Here is a 17653-nt window from a genome sequence, read left to right as displayed (position 1 = left end):
ATGCTCAAAAGCCCAGGTGTATTTAAAAGTTGTGCATGTGCACATATATCAGCTTTTGCACTGGTTATGTTCATAAGTCCTTGGGGCAGAATTAGGCCATTCGGCCCATCAAGTCTACTCCGCCATTAATTCGTGGCTGATCTATCTTTCTCTCTCAGCCCCATGCTCCTGCCTTCTCCCCGTAACCCCCTGGCACCCGCACTAATCATCCTTACTGTTTGCGTTTATTTTGCATGTGAGTGTGTGAGAGTGCGTGTAAGATCAGGGAGCATTAGTTTATAGACGATAGGTAGACGATAGGTGCAGGAGTTCGGCCCTTCGAGCCAGTACCGCCACTCAATGTGATCATGGCTGATCATCCCCAGTCAGTACCCCGTTCCTGCCTTCTCCCCATATCCCCTGACTCCGCTATCTATAAGAGCCCTATCCAGCTCTCTCTTGAAAGCATCCAGAGAACCTGCCTCCACCGCCCTCTGAGGCAGAGAATTCCACAGACTCACCACTCTCTGTGAGAAAAAGTGTTTCCTCGTCTCCATTCTAAATGGCTTACTCCTTATTCTTATACTGTGGCCCCTGGTTCTGGACTCCCCCAACATCGGGAACATGTTTCCTGCCTCTAGCGTGTCCAAGCCCTTAATAATCTTATATGTTTCAATGAGATCCCCTCTTATCCTATTTTTAAGAGCTCTATCTAGCTCTCTCTTGAAAGCATCCAGAGAACCTGCCTCCACCGCCCTCTGAGGCAGAGAATTCCACAGACTCACCGCTCTCTGTGAGAAAAAGTGTCTCCTCGTCTCCGTTCTAAATGGCTTACTCCTTATTCTTAAAAGATCTGACCATCTCTGCTTCTTGATGAAAACTCTGAATTCCATAGAATTTCAATTGAAACGCAACCACTTAGACTAGTAGTTCTGGTCTCCTGGGCACTTGTAGCCCAGTCTGTCTTCCTGATTCATTTTAGTTCAGTTTAGTTTTAGAGATACAGCGTGGAAACAGGCCCTTCAGTCCACCGGGTCCACACCGACCAGCGATCCCCGCACACTCACACTATCCAGCTACACACACTCGGGACAATTTACATTTATTCCAAGCCAGGTGACCTACAGACCTGTACGTCTTTGGAGCATGGGAGGAAGTCGAAGATCTAGGAGAAACCCCACGTACAAGAACATTGAAACTCCAGCATCCGTAGTCAGGACACGGACCCTGGTCTCTGGCGCTGTGGGGCATCAACTCTACTGCTGTGCCACTGTGCCACCTGTTTTGTTTTGGGATATGTGCATCAATGCCAAGGCCAGTATCTATTACCCGCCCCTAATTGCCCCTTGATCAAGAGGGTGATAATCTGCCCTCATGAGCTGCTGCAGACCTCAGAGCCAGCGACCCCGGGTTCGATCCCGACTATGGGTGCTGTGCGTGCGGAGTTTTTGTACGTTCTCCCCGTGACCCTGCGCGGGTTTTCTCCGGGTGCTCCGGTTTCCACTCCCATGCTCCAAAGATGTACAAGTTCGTAGGTTAATTGGCCTCGGTAAATCGTCCCTAGTGTGTGTAGGATAGCGCTAGTGTGCGGGGTGATCGCTGGTCGGCAGGCCGGTTTCCGTGCTGTATTTCTAAAGTGTAATAGCCCCGTCCCACGGTCCGAGTTCATTCCAAGAGCTCTCCCGAGTTTTAAGCAAATCAAACTCGTGGTAAGCGCGGAGAATGAACGTAGCGGGTACGTCGGAGCTCGGGGACGTCTCTTGGCGCTAACGGCAGGTACTCGGGAAGACTCGCTAACGGCAGGTAAGCACGGGAAGACTCGTGAAGATTTTTCAACACTGATGAAAAATGTCCACGAGAGCCCAGAGTACCGACGAGTGGCCGTTACCGTAAATCAGCCATTCAATATGATCATGGCTGATCATCCAACTCAGTATCCCGTACCTGCCTTCTCCCCATACCCCCTGATCCCTTTAGCCACAAGGGCCACATCTAACTCCCTCTTAAATATAGCCAATGAACTGTGGCCTCAACTACCTTCTGTGGCAGAGAATTCCAGAGATTCACCACTCTCTGTGTGAAAAATGTTTTTCTTCCCATCTCGGTCCTAAAAGATCTCCCCCTTATCCTTAAACTGTGACCCCTCGTTCTGGACTTTCGGGTCGAGACCCTTCTTCAGACCCGAACCGAAATGCCACCCATCCCTTCTCTCCAGAGATGCTGCCTGGCCCGCTGAGTTGCTCCAAAATGTTGTGTCTATCTGCGGTGTATCTTCTGCAGTTCCTTCCCCCACGTTACAATTCCTCTGCTCAGGCCCAATGATGGAAAATCTTTTATTTTAACATTTAGCAACCAAAAAAAGTAAGACATATTGAAATTGTAATGCTATTGGCTTTGACTATGAGAACAATGCAAAGTCTATAACTCTGGGAGCAGGAGAGGGATGAAAATCTGTGCATTATAACTGCGATATATAAATTATACGAACCCAATCTAAATTGCATCCACTTCCCCCAGTAAAGTAGATGGAAATATTCCATTGTATAAGGTCTACCTATACGCTGGTATGTTGTATATATATATACTATATATATATGGATCTGAACACAACTGGTTCGCAAAGAAATTAATGTACATATACTTATTAGTTGTAACTTATTCTTCATCTTATGTACACGGGTAGGGTCGGCTGTTAGCGGGGATCGGAGGTGGTACAATTCCGTCATTGGCATGAGGCTGGTTGGCCAGGATTGCAGCTGGAAAACGGAGAGAGTCCATCTCTGTGCCCCGTAGATCTGGAGGACTATGGCCATTTCTCCACCTCAGCCGCCTTCACCCCAGGGAGGTCTTAACACTGTTCGGCTTCCAGGAACCCTTCCTTGTCGTGGCCCACGGGCTCCACCTCAGTGTAGGTGGGATGTCCGATGCTGTTGCGGAACTTCATGGCTGGCCATCGGTGGGGGCGGCGCTGGATGTGGGGGGGGGGGGGGGGGGGGGGGGGGGGGGGGGGGCAAAACGCACAAACTGTTAACCCAGGTAAAGTACAGCAGATGCCGAAAATCGGAAATAGTCGCCCCTTCCCCGCCCCTTGAAACCCGAGACCACAGGGTGAATCATGCAGCTGCTGGAGATCTGAGATCGAGGGCCGGAGACCCGCAGAGCAAGGGCCGTCGAGAACAAAGGGAGGGGACACAGCGTTGTGGGCCCGTCGGGTACTACGGGGGGCCGGGTGCGGAGGGGAAGAGAGGGCGGAGGGGTGGGGGGGCAAAAAAAGGTAATTTGAAACTTTGTCAGTGCCCTTAAGGTGGTGACTCTTTGTATACCTAGGTATGCAAAACACTGTGACTCGCCACATGTGATAATAAATGTATCGAATCTGATCAAAATACCTGAGATTATCAGTGGAGGAGAAACTAAATGAATGACTCAGTTTTGTTTAATGCCTTGTGTACCGTGATACGGTGAAAAGCTTTTGTCTCTGGCGCTGTGAGGCAGCAACTCTACCCGCGGGTTTTATCTCAACTTCCCAATCTACTCCAGCCAACCTGGTCCTCAGCACTTCCCACTTACTCACTTACCACCCAAATTCACGGGGTAATGATTAGTAGCGGGTAACTTTGACAGTGGACCCCTCAGTATCATCCCACAGCGAGTTTAAGTCCAATGACCTTTGCTAATGCGTTACATAGAAACATAGAAAATAGGTGCAGGAGTAGGCCATTCGGCCCTTCGAGCCTGCACCGCCATTCAATATGATCATGGCTGATCATCCAACTTAGTACCCCCCCCGTACCTGCCTTCTCTCCATATCCCCTGATCCCCTTAGCCACAAGGGCCACATCTAACTCCCTCTTAAATATAGCCAATGAACTGTGGCCTCAACTACCCTCTGTGGCAGAGAGTTCCACAGATTCGCCACTCTCTGTGTGAATACATGCAATGATCTGAACGTTATCAAACAGAGGGATCTCCAGGCAATATTAGGAATGGCTCTAACTAGAAACAGACGTGCTCTGCTGTGTGAATGTATGGTTTTAATAAACCCAGACCACTAATCAGAAAAATGATAGCTTATATTCTGTTTTGTAAAGAACGGAAAAAGTGAATTGGAAGTGAAGGGGAAGTTTGGAAAACATTTGACGAGTGTGCTGGTGTTTGTTTAGCTTACTGCTCTATGTGTAAGGAAAGCCAAGAGACTCCACACTGAGGCAGTGGAAATGGATCAGCCTAACAATTTTTTTTTTTTTACAGCTTTTTCCTTTTTCACACCAAATCAGCAGCGCATTGAGTTGAAGACCGGTGAAGAGGGCGGCACGGTGGCGCAGCGGTAGAGTTGCTGCCTCACAGCGCCAGAGAGACCCGGGTTTGATCCTGGCTACCTACAGGTGCTGTCTGTGCGGAGTTTGTACGTTCTGTTCTCCCCGTGACCTGCGTGGGTTTTCTCAGAGATCTTCGGTTTCCTCCCACACACTCCAAAGACCGACAGGTTTGTTGGTTAATCGGCCTGGTATAAATGTAAATTGTCCCTATTGTGAGTCGGATAGTGTTAGTGCGCAGGGATCGCTGGTCGGTGTGGACTCGGTGGGCCAAAGGGCCTGTTTCCCTGCTGTATCTAAACTAAACTAAACTAAACTAAACTAGAATGAGGGCCACACCTATGTCTACAAAGCCCTCAATGGGCTTGCCCCCTCCTACATTAAAAGTCTTCTCACCCACCACTCCACCTCCAGGCCCCTCAGATCGGCCGACTTGGGGCTGCTGAATACCCCGCGGTCTAGGCATAAGCTCAGGGGCAACCGTGCCTTTGCGGTTGCGGTTACCCCTCCCTTCTCCCCAGAGATGCTGCCCGTCCCGCTGAGTTACTCCAGCATTTTGTGTCTATCTTCGGTTTAAACCTGCATCTGCAGTTCCTTCCGACAAATGATATGGTCTTATCTGCTCTGAGCTTTATACCTTTCAGAAGGCAGGTATAAAGTGCAGGAGAGAACAGGAATCATAGACTGCTGAAAAAAGATCCAGCCCTGCTTGAAGCAGCAAGAAATGTCGGCTGGTCAGAGGACATCGAACATACCCCAGTGGTATGAACATTGACTTCTCCAATTTCAGGTAGTCCTTGCTTTCTCCCTCTTTCCCCTCCCCTTCCCAGCTCTCCCTCAGCCCACTGTCTCCGCCTCTTCCTTTCTTCTTCCCGCCCCCACCCCATCAGTCTGAAGAAGGGTCTCATCCCGAAACGTCATCTATTCCTTCGCTCCATAGATGCTGCCTCACCCCGCTGAGTTTCTCCAGCATTTTCAGGTCTACCTTCGAAAAGAGAGCAATATGGTACATGGACCCGTCTAAAATCTTATTAGAGAAGCTGAAGATAATGGCTCCCTTTGGACAAATATTTTATTTTTAACTCTGAAGATTGCGATCATTTGATGTACCGGTATTCTTTTCATTAGCAGTGAGATGCAATGATGAAGAATTATGGCCCATTTTCAAATGTATTAAAACTCAAAATTAATATCAAAGATTCCCCAGGGTGTAGTCTGCATGTAATTTGAACAACAGTAAACTCTTGCCTTGAGAGAAAAGTTTCAGGCTGCCAGTCATTTTGTAGATTACTGACTGCACGATAAATATATTTGAAGGATGGATTTACGTGGGTGCGAATAGCAATTGCAATGCAGGCTGTATTTGGAGCCTGTGTCGGGCTTTTGAAGGAGCTGCATCTCACTCAGATTCAATTCCCTGCCTTTGGTTCACAACATTTTAAAGTTTTTTTTCAAACACGCAACCACTTATGATTTAAAAGCCATTATAAATTCTGCTCCATTACAACTTCTGCCAATCCTTCCCCTGCAAATCAAATTTCCTTCTCCTTTTGACATTTTTAATGCTCTTCGATCTGGCTGGAGAGAGGAGATATTTGTCATTGATCCCCAATATTTACTAAACGCGCCGGCCCCGTAGAAGGGTCCACGTGGCGGGGCTGGAAACTGGGGGTCTCCTGAGCTAATTCTGCTACCACCGCCATCTACTGCAACAAGTGATGGCTCCCACCGATTGTCGCCGGAAGCTTGCGCCCTTTTCAGGACGGACGATGACAGCCAGGTCAACATTTGCGACATGGACCCGGTGGCTCAGCGCTTCAACCCCCCCTCACATTCCCCATCCGACCTCTCTGTCCTGGGTCTCCTCCATGGCCAGAGTGAGCAACACCGGAAATTGGAGGAACAGCACCTCATATTCCGCCTGGGTTGCTTGCGTCCGGATGGCATGAACGTTGAATTCTCCCAATTTTGCTAGCCCTGGCTGTCTCCTCCCCTTCCTTCACCCTCAAGCTGCCTCCTCCCATCACCCCGCCCTCGGGCTCCTCCACCTCCCTTTTTCCTTCCTTCTCCCCCACTGGTACAAACATCTGGATATGGGTATTGTAAGTAGTTGCACACCTTCCGTTTGTAACTTTTAGACTGTAGACTTTAGACATACAGTGTGGAAACAGGCCATTCGGCCCACCGAGTCCAGCGATCGCCCCGTACACTAGTACTATCCTACACACGCTGGGGGACAATTTACAATTTGTTTACGAGGCCAATTAACCTACAAACCTGCTCGCCTTCGGAGTGCGGGAGGAAACCGGAGCGCCCGGAGAAAACCCACGCAGGTCACGGGGAGAGTGTGCAAACTCCATACAGACAGCGCCCGTAGTCAGGATCGAACCCGGGTCTCTGGAGCTGTGAAGCAGCAACTCTACCGCTGCGTTCTGATTGGAAACAGCAGGCTCAAAACATTGATACTTTTTCTTTTGCAGATGCTACCTGACCAGCTGAGTTTGTTTCCAGCACCTGCAGTTTCATTTTATTTTATTTTCCCACAGCAATAATACTATGAATGATTAGTTGGCCGTGCAGTGCTGAGATTGTTGAATGAGATATCGAGATGCATGTTCTTTCTTATTTATTGCCTTTGCTGCAGGACTGAGACATTTATCATCAACACTGAGGTAATCCTTCCCTGAACTGACTGCAAACAGTCGGTTCAGTTACTTTCCATGGATTCACCAGACTGATTCCTGGGATGTCAGGACTGTCTTATGAAGAAAGACTGGATAGACTTGGTTTATACTCTCTAGAATTTAGGAGATTGAGAGGGGATCTTATAGAAACTTACAAAATTCTTAAGGGGTTGGACAGGCTAGATGCAGGAAGATTGTTCCCGATGTTGGGGAAGTCCAGGACAAGGGGTCACAGCTTAAGGATAAGGGGGAAATCCTTTAAAAACCGAGATGAGAAGTACTTTTTTCACAGAGAGTGGTGAATCTCTGGAATTCTCTGCCACAGAGGGTAGTTGAGGCCAGTTCATTGGCTATATTTAAGAGGGAGTTAGATGTGGCCCTTGTGGCTAAGGGGATCAGGGGGTATGGAGAGAAGGCAGGTACGGGATACTGAGTTGGATGATCAGCCATGATCATATTGAATGGCGGTGCAGGCTCGAAGGGCCGAGTGGCCTACTCCTGCACCTAATTTCTATGTTTCTATGTTTCTATGAGCTATGTTGAAAATCCCATGTTTGAGACACTGGGACCTCATGTTAAAGATGTTAGATGATCATGAACCTAGGCAACAAGGTTTCATAGAAACATAGACCAATAGGTGCTGGGAATAGGAGCTTTATTGCCAAGTACTTTTCATTATCCTATCTGGAGACACAGGGGCAATAAAACTTACTCTTAAGGGTTGGACAGGCAAGATGCGATTGCTCCCTATGTTCTGGGCAGGACAAGGGGTGCTTAATTTACCCAATCTATGCCGAGATGATGAACTTTTTTGTACACCTCTACGAGCTCACCTCTCTTCCTTGTATGCTCCAAGGAATAAACAGAATTCCTTAGAATTTGTTCACACAGAGAGTGGTGAATCTGTGGAATTAGAAACATAGAAATTAGGTGCAGGAGTAGAGGCCATTCGGCCCTTCGAGCCTGCACCATTCGCCATTCAATATGATCATGGCTGATCATCCAACTCAGTATCCCATCCCTGCCTTCTCTCCATACCCCCTGATCCCCTTAGCCACAAGGGCCACATCTAATTCCCTCTTAAATATAGCCAATGAACTGTGGCCTCAACTACCCTCTGTGGCAGAGAGTTCCAGAGATTCACCACTCTCTGTGTGAAAAAACTTCTTCTCATCTCGGTATTAAAGGATTTCCCCCTTATCTTTAAGCTGTGACCCTTTGTCCTGGAATTCTCTGCCACAGAAGGTAGTTGAGGCCACAGTTCATTGGCTATATTTAAGAGGGTGTTAGACGTGGCCCTTGTGGCTAAAGGGATCAGGGGGGTATGGAGAGAAGGCAGGTACGGGATACTGAGTTGGATGATCAGCCATGATCATATTGAATGGCGAATGGTGCAGGCTCGAAGGGCCGAATGGCCTACTCCTGCACCTATTTTCTATGTTTCTATGTTCAGTCAACTGTCTACTACATATCGTGTTTTTATCGTTGGGAGCACAGCACCAAGGCCAATTCCTTGCCTGTGTACAATACTTGGCTAATCATTTATTAACTCATTTCATTCATATTCATTCATTAGTCAATCAATGGATGGATTTCACTGCACCTGTTTCAAAGGAGGTTCTGAAGTCAAATCAAGTTCTTGTGGGTATGAGTGTCAGTTTAGTATATCGTCACGTGTGCCGAGGTACGGTGAAACGCTTTTGTAGCATGCGAACCACGTAGGTATGTTACAAAACCTACCTGAATCGTGTCTGAGAATCTGCCCCAGGCCGTGTGTGTGATTTTGGCGCTGTTTAGAGGGGGCGGGTTTAAAACGCGATTTTTACTAGGCTGTTGCAATCGAAAATGTTCAGCCTAGTAAATCATTAACGAAAAATCGCTGAAAGACCCTGTCGCAAAAAGTATTATTAGTTTTTATGGCCTTGTATAATAGTTATAGCAGTTTAAAAATCACTCTCTCAACCCGCAACCTCTCGCAGCCCCAGGGTTTTATAAAGCAAACAATTAAAGGTATGTACCTTATTTTTACATTAAAAGGGGCTTCTTAAGAACCCTGTATATAAAGTTTTCTATAGCGAGTAGCTAATTTTGGGCTCTTTATATCCCGCAGTATTTTTCTGGGCATTTGAGGGCACAAATCCAGCGCAATGTGAACGTTCTAAACCAGCGCGTTCACAGGAACCCACTAGAAAGCCGATTTAAAATTGACTTTAATTTACAGCAATTGAACACTCCTTCCATTTGGCCTATAAATTAATGTAAATGAGATTTCAAAATCATGTTTTATTGAGAATTATTTATGAATATTATTTGGACACTTGGGCTATTTAAAAATGTTAATCATTTATTAAGAAATGGATAGATGTTTAGATCTAGTAATTGAAGTTTGAAATTTGCTACACTTGGGTAACTAACTAATTATATGCTTTAATTTCAGGTCATCCAAGTTAGATTATTTTATGTTTGTTTCAGAATGGTTCAATCTACGATAACTGAAAATTTCATTCAGTTCTCTTAACTTTTAAGAAGGTTATGGGCTTTTGACTGTCCATGATCACAGCTTTTTTGTTATGTCCATAGAAAATCAATAGGGAACAAGATGCTAATTTCCGAGTATGAAAATGGCCATAACTTTTTAAATACTTGAGATATGAAAGTGAATTAGGTGTCAAATTAAACTTATTTTTATGCTTTATCTGATGGGATAAATTACAGACTTGATTTTTTAAATCTCAAATTTTTGTAACATTGCTACTCAGAGGGAAATAGTCTAAATAGACTGCGAGTGTTGTAAGGGAGAATTTCATTAAAATTGTGTCTCACTTTGCAAGTCCCAGTCGTTTTTACGCGCGGGCACAATCGATAATTTACTGTCTCCTTCCCTTATGAATAGCCCCAATAAATCCACCGCATTCTGTTTTGACATGCAGTATATTACTGGGACTGTCATATTCCATCTCACAGTGTGTCGGGTCCTGGGTGATAAGCAGCAATTTATTCCTGATTATAATTGTACAAACAAAAACATTGGACGTGACCGGAATTCCCCAAATAGATGGGTCGCAAAGTTTAGTTTAGTTTAGCTTCGAGATGCAGCGCTTTACAGAGTCGAGCTACTGCCTTACAGCGTCGGAGACCCGGGTTCGATCCCGACTACGGGCGCTGTCTGTACGGAGTTTGTACGTCCTCCCCGTGACCTGCGTGGGTTTTCTCCGAGATCTCCGGTTTCCTCCCACACTCCAAAGACGTACAGGTTTGTCGATTAATTGACTTGGTGAATGTAAAACTGTCCCTAGTGTGTGTAGGGTAGTGTTAGTGTGCGGGGATCGCTGGCCGGTGAGGATTCGGTGCGCCGAAGGGCCTGTTTCAATACTGTATCACTCGATGACTCCGTGACTCTATGACTGGTGTTCATCCAAGTCATTCAAAGGTTCAGTATTATGAATGAGATTTTAGAAACATAGAAACATAGAAAATAGGTGCAGGAGTAGAGGCCATTCGGCCTTTCGAGCCTGCACCATTCGCCATTCAATATGATCATGGCTGGTCATCCAACTCAGTATCCTGTACCTGCCTTCTCTCCATACCCCCTGATCCCTTTAGCCACAAAGGCCACATCTAACTCCCTCTTAAATATAGCCAATGAACTGGCCTCAACTACCTTCTGTGGCAGAGAATTCCAGAGATTCACCACTCTCTGTGTGAAAAATGTTTTCCTCATCTCGGTCCTAAAAGATTTCCACCTTATCCTTAAACTGTGACCCCTTGTTCTGGACTTCCCCAACATCGGGAACAATCTTACTGCATCTAGCCTGTCCAACCTCTTAAGAATTTTGTAAGTTTCTATAAGATCCCCCCTCAATCTTCTAAATTCTAGCGAGTACAAGCCGAGTCTATCCAGTCTTTCTTCATATGAAAGTCCTGACATCCCAGGAATCAGTCTGGTAAACCTTCTCTGTACACCCTCTATGGCAAGAATGCCTTTCCTCAGATTAGGAGACCAAAACTATACGCAATACTCCAGGTGTGGTCTCACCCAGACCCTGTACAACTGCAGTAGAACCTCCCTGCTTTCTCTCCATACCCCCTGATCCCTTTAGCCACAAGAGCCACATCTAACTCCCTCTTAAATATAGCCAATGAACTGTGTGGCCTCAACTACCTTCTGTGGCAGAGAGTTCCACAGATTCACCACTCTCTGTGTGAAAAATGTTTTTCTCATCTCGGTCTTAAAAGACTTCCCCCTTATCCTTAAACTGTGTGACCCCTTGTTCTGGACTCACCTTTCGACTCACCTCAATAAAAAATAAGGCAGCTGAAGACAGGGGGTGAGTGTTGATGTAGATGACAACTAGAATGATGACTAGAGTGATGATGATGACAGCCGTCACGATTCCCACCACCACACCAGTGTGCATGGGGCTTCCTTTCTTCTCCACTGGGCCCTCATCTGTTATTGCTGTAAAAGAGCACAAGACGGGCGGATTTCAATAACTAAACCATCAGACAAATGTGAGGTTGGCCGTTCTCCCACCTCACACAACCCTCACACCTTGCACCAGTGACTGCATCTCACCAATTCTCCCATTGAATCAACTCAAGTCAAGTCAAGTCAAGTCAAGTCAAGTCAAGTCAAGTCAAGTCAAGTCAAGCCAAGTCAAGTTTATTTGTCACATACACATACGAGATGTGCAGTGAAATGAAAGTGGCAATGCTCGCGGACTTTTGTGCAAAAGACAAACAACAAAACAACCAAACAAATTATAAACACAATCATAACACACATATTATTTTACATAATAAATAATGGAAGGAAAAACGTTCAGTAGAGTTAGTCCCTGGTGAGATAGGCGTTTACAGTCCGAATTGCCTCTGGGAAGAAACTCCTTCTCAACCTCTCCGTTCTCACCGCATGGCAACGGAGGCGTTTGCCTGACCGTAGCAGCTGGAACAGCCCATTGCTGAGGTGAAAGGGGTCTCCCATGATTTTATTTGCTCTGGAGTTGCACCTCCTGTTGTATAGTTCCTGCAGGGGGGCGAGTGAAGTTCCCATAGTGCGTTCGGACGAACGCACTACTCTCTGCAGAGCCTTCTTGTCCTTGGCACAGCAATTCCCAAACCAGATGGTAATGTTCCCGGACAAGATGCTTTCCACCGCCGCTGCGTAGAAGCACTGGAGGATCCTCGGAGACACTCTGAATTTCCTCAATTGCCTGAGGTGGTAAAGGAGCTGCCTTGCCTTACTCACATCCTTCCTGGAGTGAGTTGACCATGACTGTACAACAGTACACAAAATGCTGGTGTAACTCAGTGGGACAGGCAGCATCTCCGGAGAGAAGAATGAAGAAGGGTCTCCACCCGAATCGTCACCCGTTCCTTCTCTCCAGAAATCCTGCCTTTCCCCGCTGAAGTACTCCAGCATTTACTGTCTACCGTTAATGTAAAAACAAGCGCTGAGTTCTCAGAATAGCTTTGATATTTCTGAGAATTTCTATGTTTTGACCATTGAGGTCTGTGATATATCATTGAGTTGCTTCAAAGAATAGTGCATGCTATCATTTCGCTGTCCTCCCTCATGATGGAAGATCGCATCTACAGTGTATATATATATATGCATTTCACTTTGGGACCAGATAATGTTAGCAGAATCCAGCTAGGCACAGATACCCAGTAAACAACAGACGTATGTGGACATGTGCCACAAGGGAAGGCTAATTGGGAAAACATTGAAGAGGGAACCAGCATGCACAGTGGGCAGTGGAAAAAGATCTTTAGAACGTAGAACACAATCCAGCACAGGAACAGGCCCTTCAGCCCACATTGTCTTTTTTATAGACAATAGACAATAGTGGCAGTAGTAGGCCATTCGGCCCTTCGAACCAGCACCGCCATTCAATGTGATCATGGCTGATCATCCCCAATCAGTACCCCGTTCCTGCCTTCTCCCCATATCATAGAAACATAGAAACATAGAAAATAGGTGCAGGAGTAGGCCATTCGGCCCTTCGAGCCTGCACCGCCATTCAATATGATCATGGCTGATCATCCAACTCAGTATCCCGTACCTGTCTTCTCTCCATACCCCCTGATCCCTTTAGCCACAAGGGCCACATCTAACTCCCTCTTAAATATAGCCAATGAACTGTGGCCTCAATTACATTCTGTGGCAGAGAATTCCACAGATTCACCACTCTCTGTGTGAAAAATGTTTTTCTCATCTCAGTCCTAAAAGATTTCCCCTTTATCCTTAAACCCCCGACTCCGTTATTTTTAAGAGCCCTATCTAGCTCTCTCTTGAACGCATCCAGAGAACCTGCCTCCACCACCCTCTGAGGCAGAGAATTCCACAGACTCACCACTCTCTGCGAGAAAAAGTGTTTCCTCGTCTCCGTTCTAAATGGCTTACTCCTTATTCTTAAACTGTGTGGCCCCTGGTTCTGGACTCCCCCAACATCGGGAACATGTTTCCTGCCTCTAGCGTGTCGAAACCGTTAACAATTTCATATGTTTTAAATTTAGTTTAGAGATACAGCGCAGAAACAGGCCCTTCAGTTTAGTTTATTGTCACATGTATTGAGGTACGGTGAAAAGCTTTTTGTTGCATGCTATCCCGTCAGCGGAAAGCAATACATGATTACAATCGGGCCATTTACAGTGTATAGTTACAGATACAGTATAAGAAAAGGTAAGGCCAGGGAAGAGTAAACCTAGGGCCACCAAACAAGACTAGGCTGTGGGCCATCAGTGATGTAGACAATAGTTCAGGACAGCTCTCTGGTTGTGGTAGGATGATTCAGCCCATCGAATTCGGCCCACCGAGTCCACGCCGACCAGCGATCGCCCTGTACATTAGCACTATCCTACAAGCTAGGGACAATTTATAATTTTATCCGAAGCCAAATTAAACCTACAAATCTGTACGTCTTTGGAGTGTGGGAGGAAACCAGGACTCCGGGAGAAAATCCACGCAAAGATCACGGGGAGAATGTACAAACTCCATCAGACAAGTGCCCATGGTCAGGATGGAACCCGGGTCTCTGGCGCTGTGAGGCAGCAACTCTGCTGCTGCTGCACTGTTCTGTCCACACATCCTCTCCATATTGACTCTATCCAGGGCAAAGCTACGGGGAAAATTGAATTATTTTCGGGTTGAGGTCATTGCCGTTTTCCATGCTAATGGAAACATAGAAACATAGAAATTAGGTGCAGGAGTAGGCCATTTGGCCCTTCGAGCCTGCACCACCATTCAATATGATCATGGCTGATCATCCAACTCAGTATCCCGTACCTGCCTTCTCTCCATACCCCCTGATCCCCTTAGCCACAAGGGCCACATCTAACTCCCTCTTAAATATAGCCAATGAACTGGCCTCAACTACCCTCTGTGGCAGAGAGTTCCAGAGATTCACCACTCTCTGCGTGAAAAAAAGTTCTTCTCATCTCGTTTTTAAAGGATTTCCCCTTTATCCTTAAGCTGTGACCCCTTGTCCTGGACTTCCCTAACATCGGGAACAATCTTCCTGCATCTAGCCTGTCCAACCCCTTAAGAATTTTTGTAAGTTTCTATAAGATCCCCTCTCAATCTTCTAAATTCTAGAGAGTATAAAAACCAAGTCTATCCAGTCTTTCTTCATAAGACAGTCCTGACATCCCAGGAATCAGTCTGGTGAACCGTCTCTGCACTCCCTCTATGGCAATAATGTCCTTCCTCAGATTTGGAGACCAAAACTGTACGCAAAAATGTCGAAATTATGGAACAAAAATCTCGGATCCAACCCAGACTGATGGGAAAATAAAGTTTCCCTTTGGTTATCGATGTGAAAAGAATTGCAACAGACGGAACCCGACGGAGGATATAAGGACAGAGCACAACATTAGTTGTGACTTTGTGTCACCGAGCAGGTTTACAACACTAAAGTTAACCATCGCGATGGCTAAGGTCTGTTCAAAACGGAGGTTACATCATGTTGTTGGCATAACGTTGAACTCTCTGTCAGTCAGTCTGCTCATGTTGCGGGAGGACTTTATCACTGAGTGCTCAGAAACATGTTGTACCCCATTAAAAACAACCCTGAGCTTGGCTAGTTCGACAATCTCCGCACTTATTAGCAGGCAAGATGTCAAGACAAATATGTTGACATCACAGGCTTGATGGAATGGTTTTAGGGCTAGTTTCTCACTAACCCACCTCTAGTGATTCACCTCTAGTGATTAAGAGGGAACTGCAGATGCTGGAAAATTGAAGGTAGACAAAAATGCTGGAGAAACTCAGCGGGTGCAGCAGCATCTATGGAGCGAAGGAAATAGGCAACGTTTCGGGCTGAAACCCGTAGGGTTTCGGCCCGAAACGTTGCCTATTTCCTATAGTGGAGATAGAACTGCAGATGCTGGAAAATCCAAGGTAGACAAAAATGCTGGAGAAACTCAGCGGGTGCAGCAGCATCTATGGAGCGAAGGAAATAGGCAACGTTTCGGGCCCAAACCCTTCTTCAGACTTACTCTAGTGATTCCGGCTCTGTTTAACTTTCTCTCAGTGTTTAGTGCAGTTTAGTTTAGTTTAGAGATACAGCACGGAAACAGGCCCTTCCGCACCGACCAGCGATCCCCGAACATTAACGCAACCCGACACACACCAGGGCCAATGTTACATTAACACCAAGCCAATTTACCTACAAACCTGTGTTTAAGAAGGAACTGCAGATGCTGGAGAATCGAAGGTTACACAAAAAAGCTGGAGAAACTCAGCAGGTGCAGCAGCATCTATGGAGCGAAGGAAATAGGCAACGTTTCGGGCCGAAACCCTTGGCTATTTCCTTCGCTCCATAGATGCTGCTGCACCCGCTGAGTTTCTCCAGCTTTTTTGTGTAACCTACCTACAAACCTGGACGTCTTTGGAGTGTTGGAGGAAACAGAAAGATCTCGGAGAAAACCCACGCAAGTCACGGGGAGTGACCCATTCCTTATTTCCAGAGATGCTGCCTGTCACGCTGGGTTGCTCGCTTATCTTCCAGCCGAAACAAGTTATCATTATAACATCAAGATTGGAAATTGTTCAGAAGAGCAGTGGAATTGTTTTGTCTGTGTTTCCCATGTCATGTTAGCCTCCTGATGATCATGCAATTTCCATTCGACAAGATCTCATTCCAAGCCAAACTGGAAGGGAACAGGCAAATCTTGCCTTACATCTGGGAACTGAGTGAAGATGGAAGAATAGAGGAGTTCCATGGTTAGGAAAATTGTTTCAGGAAGTTGGAACCTTGTGATGAGTGGAGCAATTTCAGTATTGAGATACCTATGCTTTAAACAAATCGAGCTCAAATTTTTAGATGTTCTGGGCTGACATCTCTTAGCTTTGAGATCTTAATTTTGAGAACAGCAACTCAGGGACTTCACGTGGAGATGTTAGTCTGCATTTTCAGAGGATATTTTGTTAGTTAGTTAGTTTAGATCAATAGACAATAGGTGCGTGAGTAGGCCACGGGAAAATGTGTTTCCTCGTCCCCAAGGTGAGGCCTGCTGTATGATTTCACCGGCATTTCACCTCATCTGGCTCGAAGGGTCATATGGCTGATCACCCGCCAATCAGTACCCCATTCCTGCCTTCTCCCCATATCCCCTGACTCCGCTATCTTTAAGAGCCCCAGCTCTCTTGAAAGTATCCAGAGAACCGGCCTCCACCGCCCTCCGAGGCAGAGAATTCCACAGACTCACAACTCTCTGGGCGAAAAAGTGTTTCCTCGGCTCCATTCTACCCATTATTCTTATATACCTTATATGAAGAAGGGTCTCCACCCGAAACGTCACCTATTCCTTCTCTCCAGAAATGCTGACTGACCCGTAGAGTTACTCCAGCATTTTGTGTCTGTCTTAGATTTCAACCAGCATCTGCAGTTCCTTCCTACACACCCCTCATCGAAAGAGACGCAGCCCATGCCTGCATGCAGCAAGACTTGGACAACATTGAGGCCTAGGCTTATGCACCGAGAACCCCCAATGAGTGAATGATACTTTCACTTTTACTGATATGTTTGCTTTCACAAGCAGAGCAAGTGGCAAATAATTGACTTGATTCATTGACTGAAAGATGGAGTGTGGCAACAGACCTTTAGATCCACCGACCATCGATAACCCGTTCACACAAGGTCTATGTTGCCCCGACCTTCTCATCCATCCCTACACACAAGGAAAAGTTTACCGAAGAGTATTTTCTGTCTCTCTTCGGCTAAGGTTGGGTGACTGTGGGGTTTGAGCCAGCACTGACATGATGGGCCGAATGGCCAGCATTTCTACGAGATGGAAGTGATGTCAGCCCAGTGTACAGAAGACCGACTGTGACTGAACAAATTCCCAGCTGACGTGAAGTGGAACCTTTGATAGGTAAAAGGATAAGCCTCAGAAGACGAAAACATTCCATCAATGTGAATTTCTGCATAAAAGCACTTTCCCCTCATCGCCATCAACGTTAGGTTTCTTTAACCTGTGATGATATTAAACATTTATATGCAATCTCTCTGCCATTTCTGCAAGCACACGTTCCAAATGAAAGCTGCGGAGGATCAATTTAATGGAACTATCGCCTGTGGCAATATCATTTAAAACAGCTTTTATCATTTTGAATCACCACAGAGTCAATGCAGGGAAAACTCTCAGGAGCACAACTGATTGGTGCAGTAA

At 46.2% G+C, this 17653-nt stretch overlaps 1 protein-coding gene across 1 annotated transcript in view; it reads right to left on the bottom strand.

The window, feature by feature from the left end:
• Positions 1 to 318: 318 nt before the first annotated feature.
• Positions 319 to 17653, bottom strand: part of LOC129710019 (plexin domain-containing protein 1-like) — a 224738-nt gene continuing 207403 nt past the window's right edge. The window contains exons 19-20 of the mRNA XM_055656707.1: positions 11263 to 11438; positions 319 to 2947 (exon numbers count right to left, since the gene is read on the bottom strand). Coding sequence (XP_055512682.1) covers positions 2828 to 2947; positions 11263 to 11438 — 296 coding nt within the window. The 3' untranslated portion in view covers positions 319 to 2827. The remainder of the gene's footprint in view (positions 2948 to 11262; positions 11439 to 17653) is intronic.

Source organism: Leucoraja erinacea, chromosome 27 (assembly GCF_028641065.1).
Source record: "Leucoraja erinacea ecotype New England chromosome 27, Leri_hhj_1, whole genome shotgun sequence".
Lineage (NCBI taxonomy): Eukaryota > Metazoa > Chordata > Chondrichthyes > Rajiformes > Rajidae > Leucoraja > Leucoraja erinaceus.
This window is presented reverse-complemented; position numbering and strand designations above follow the sequence as displayed.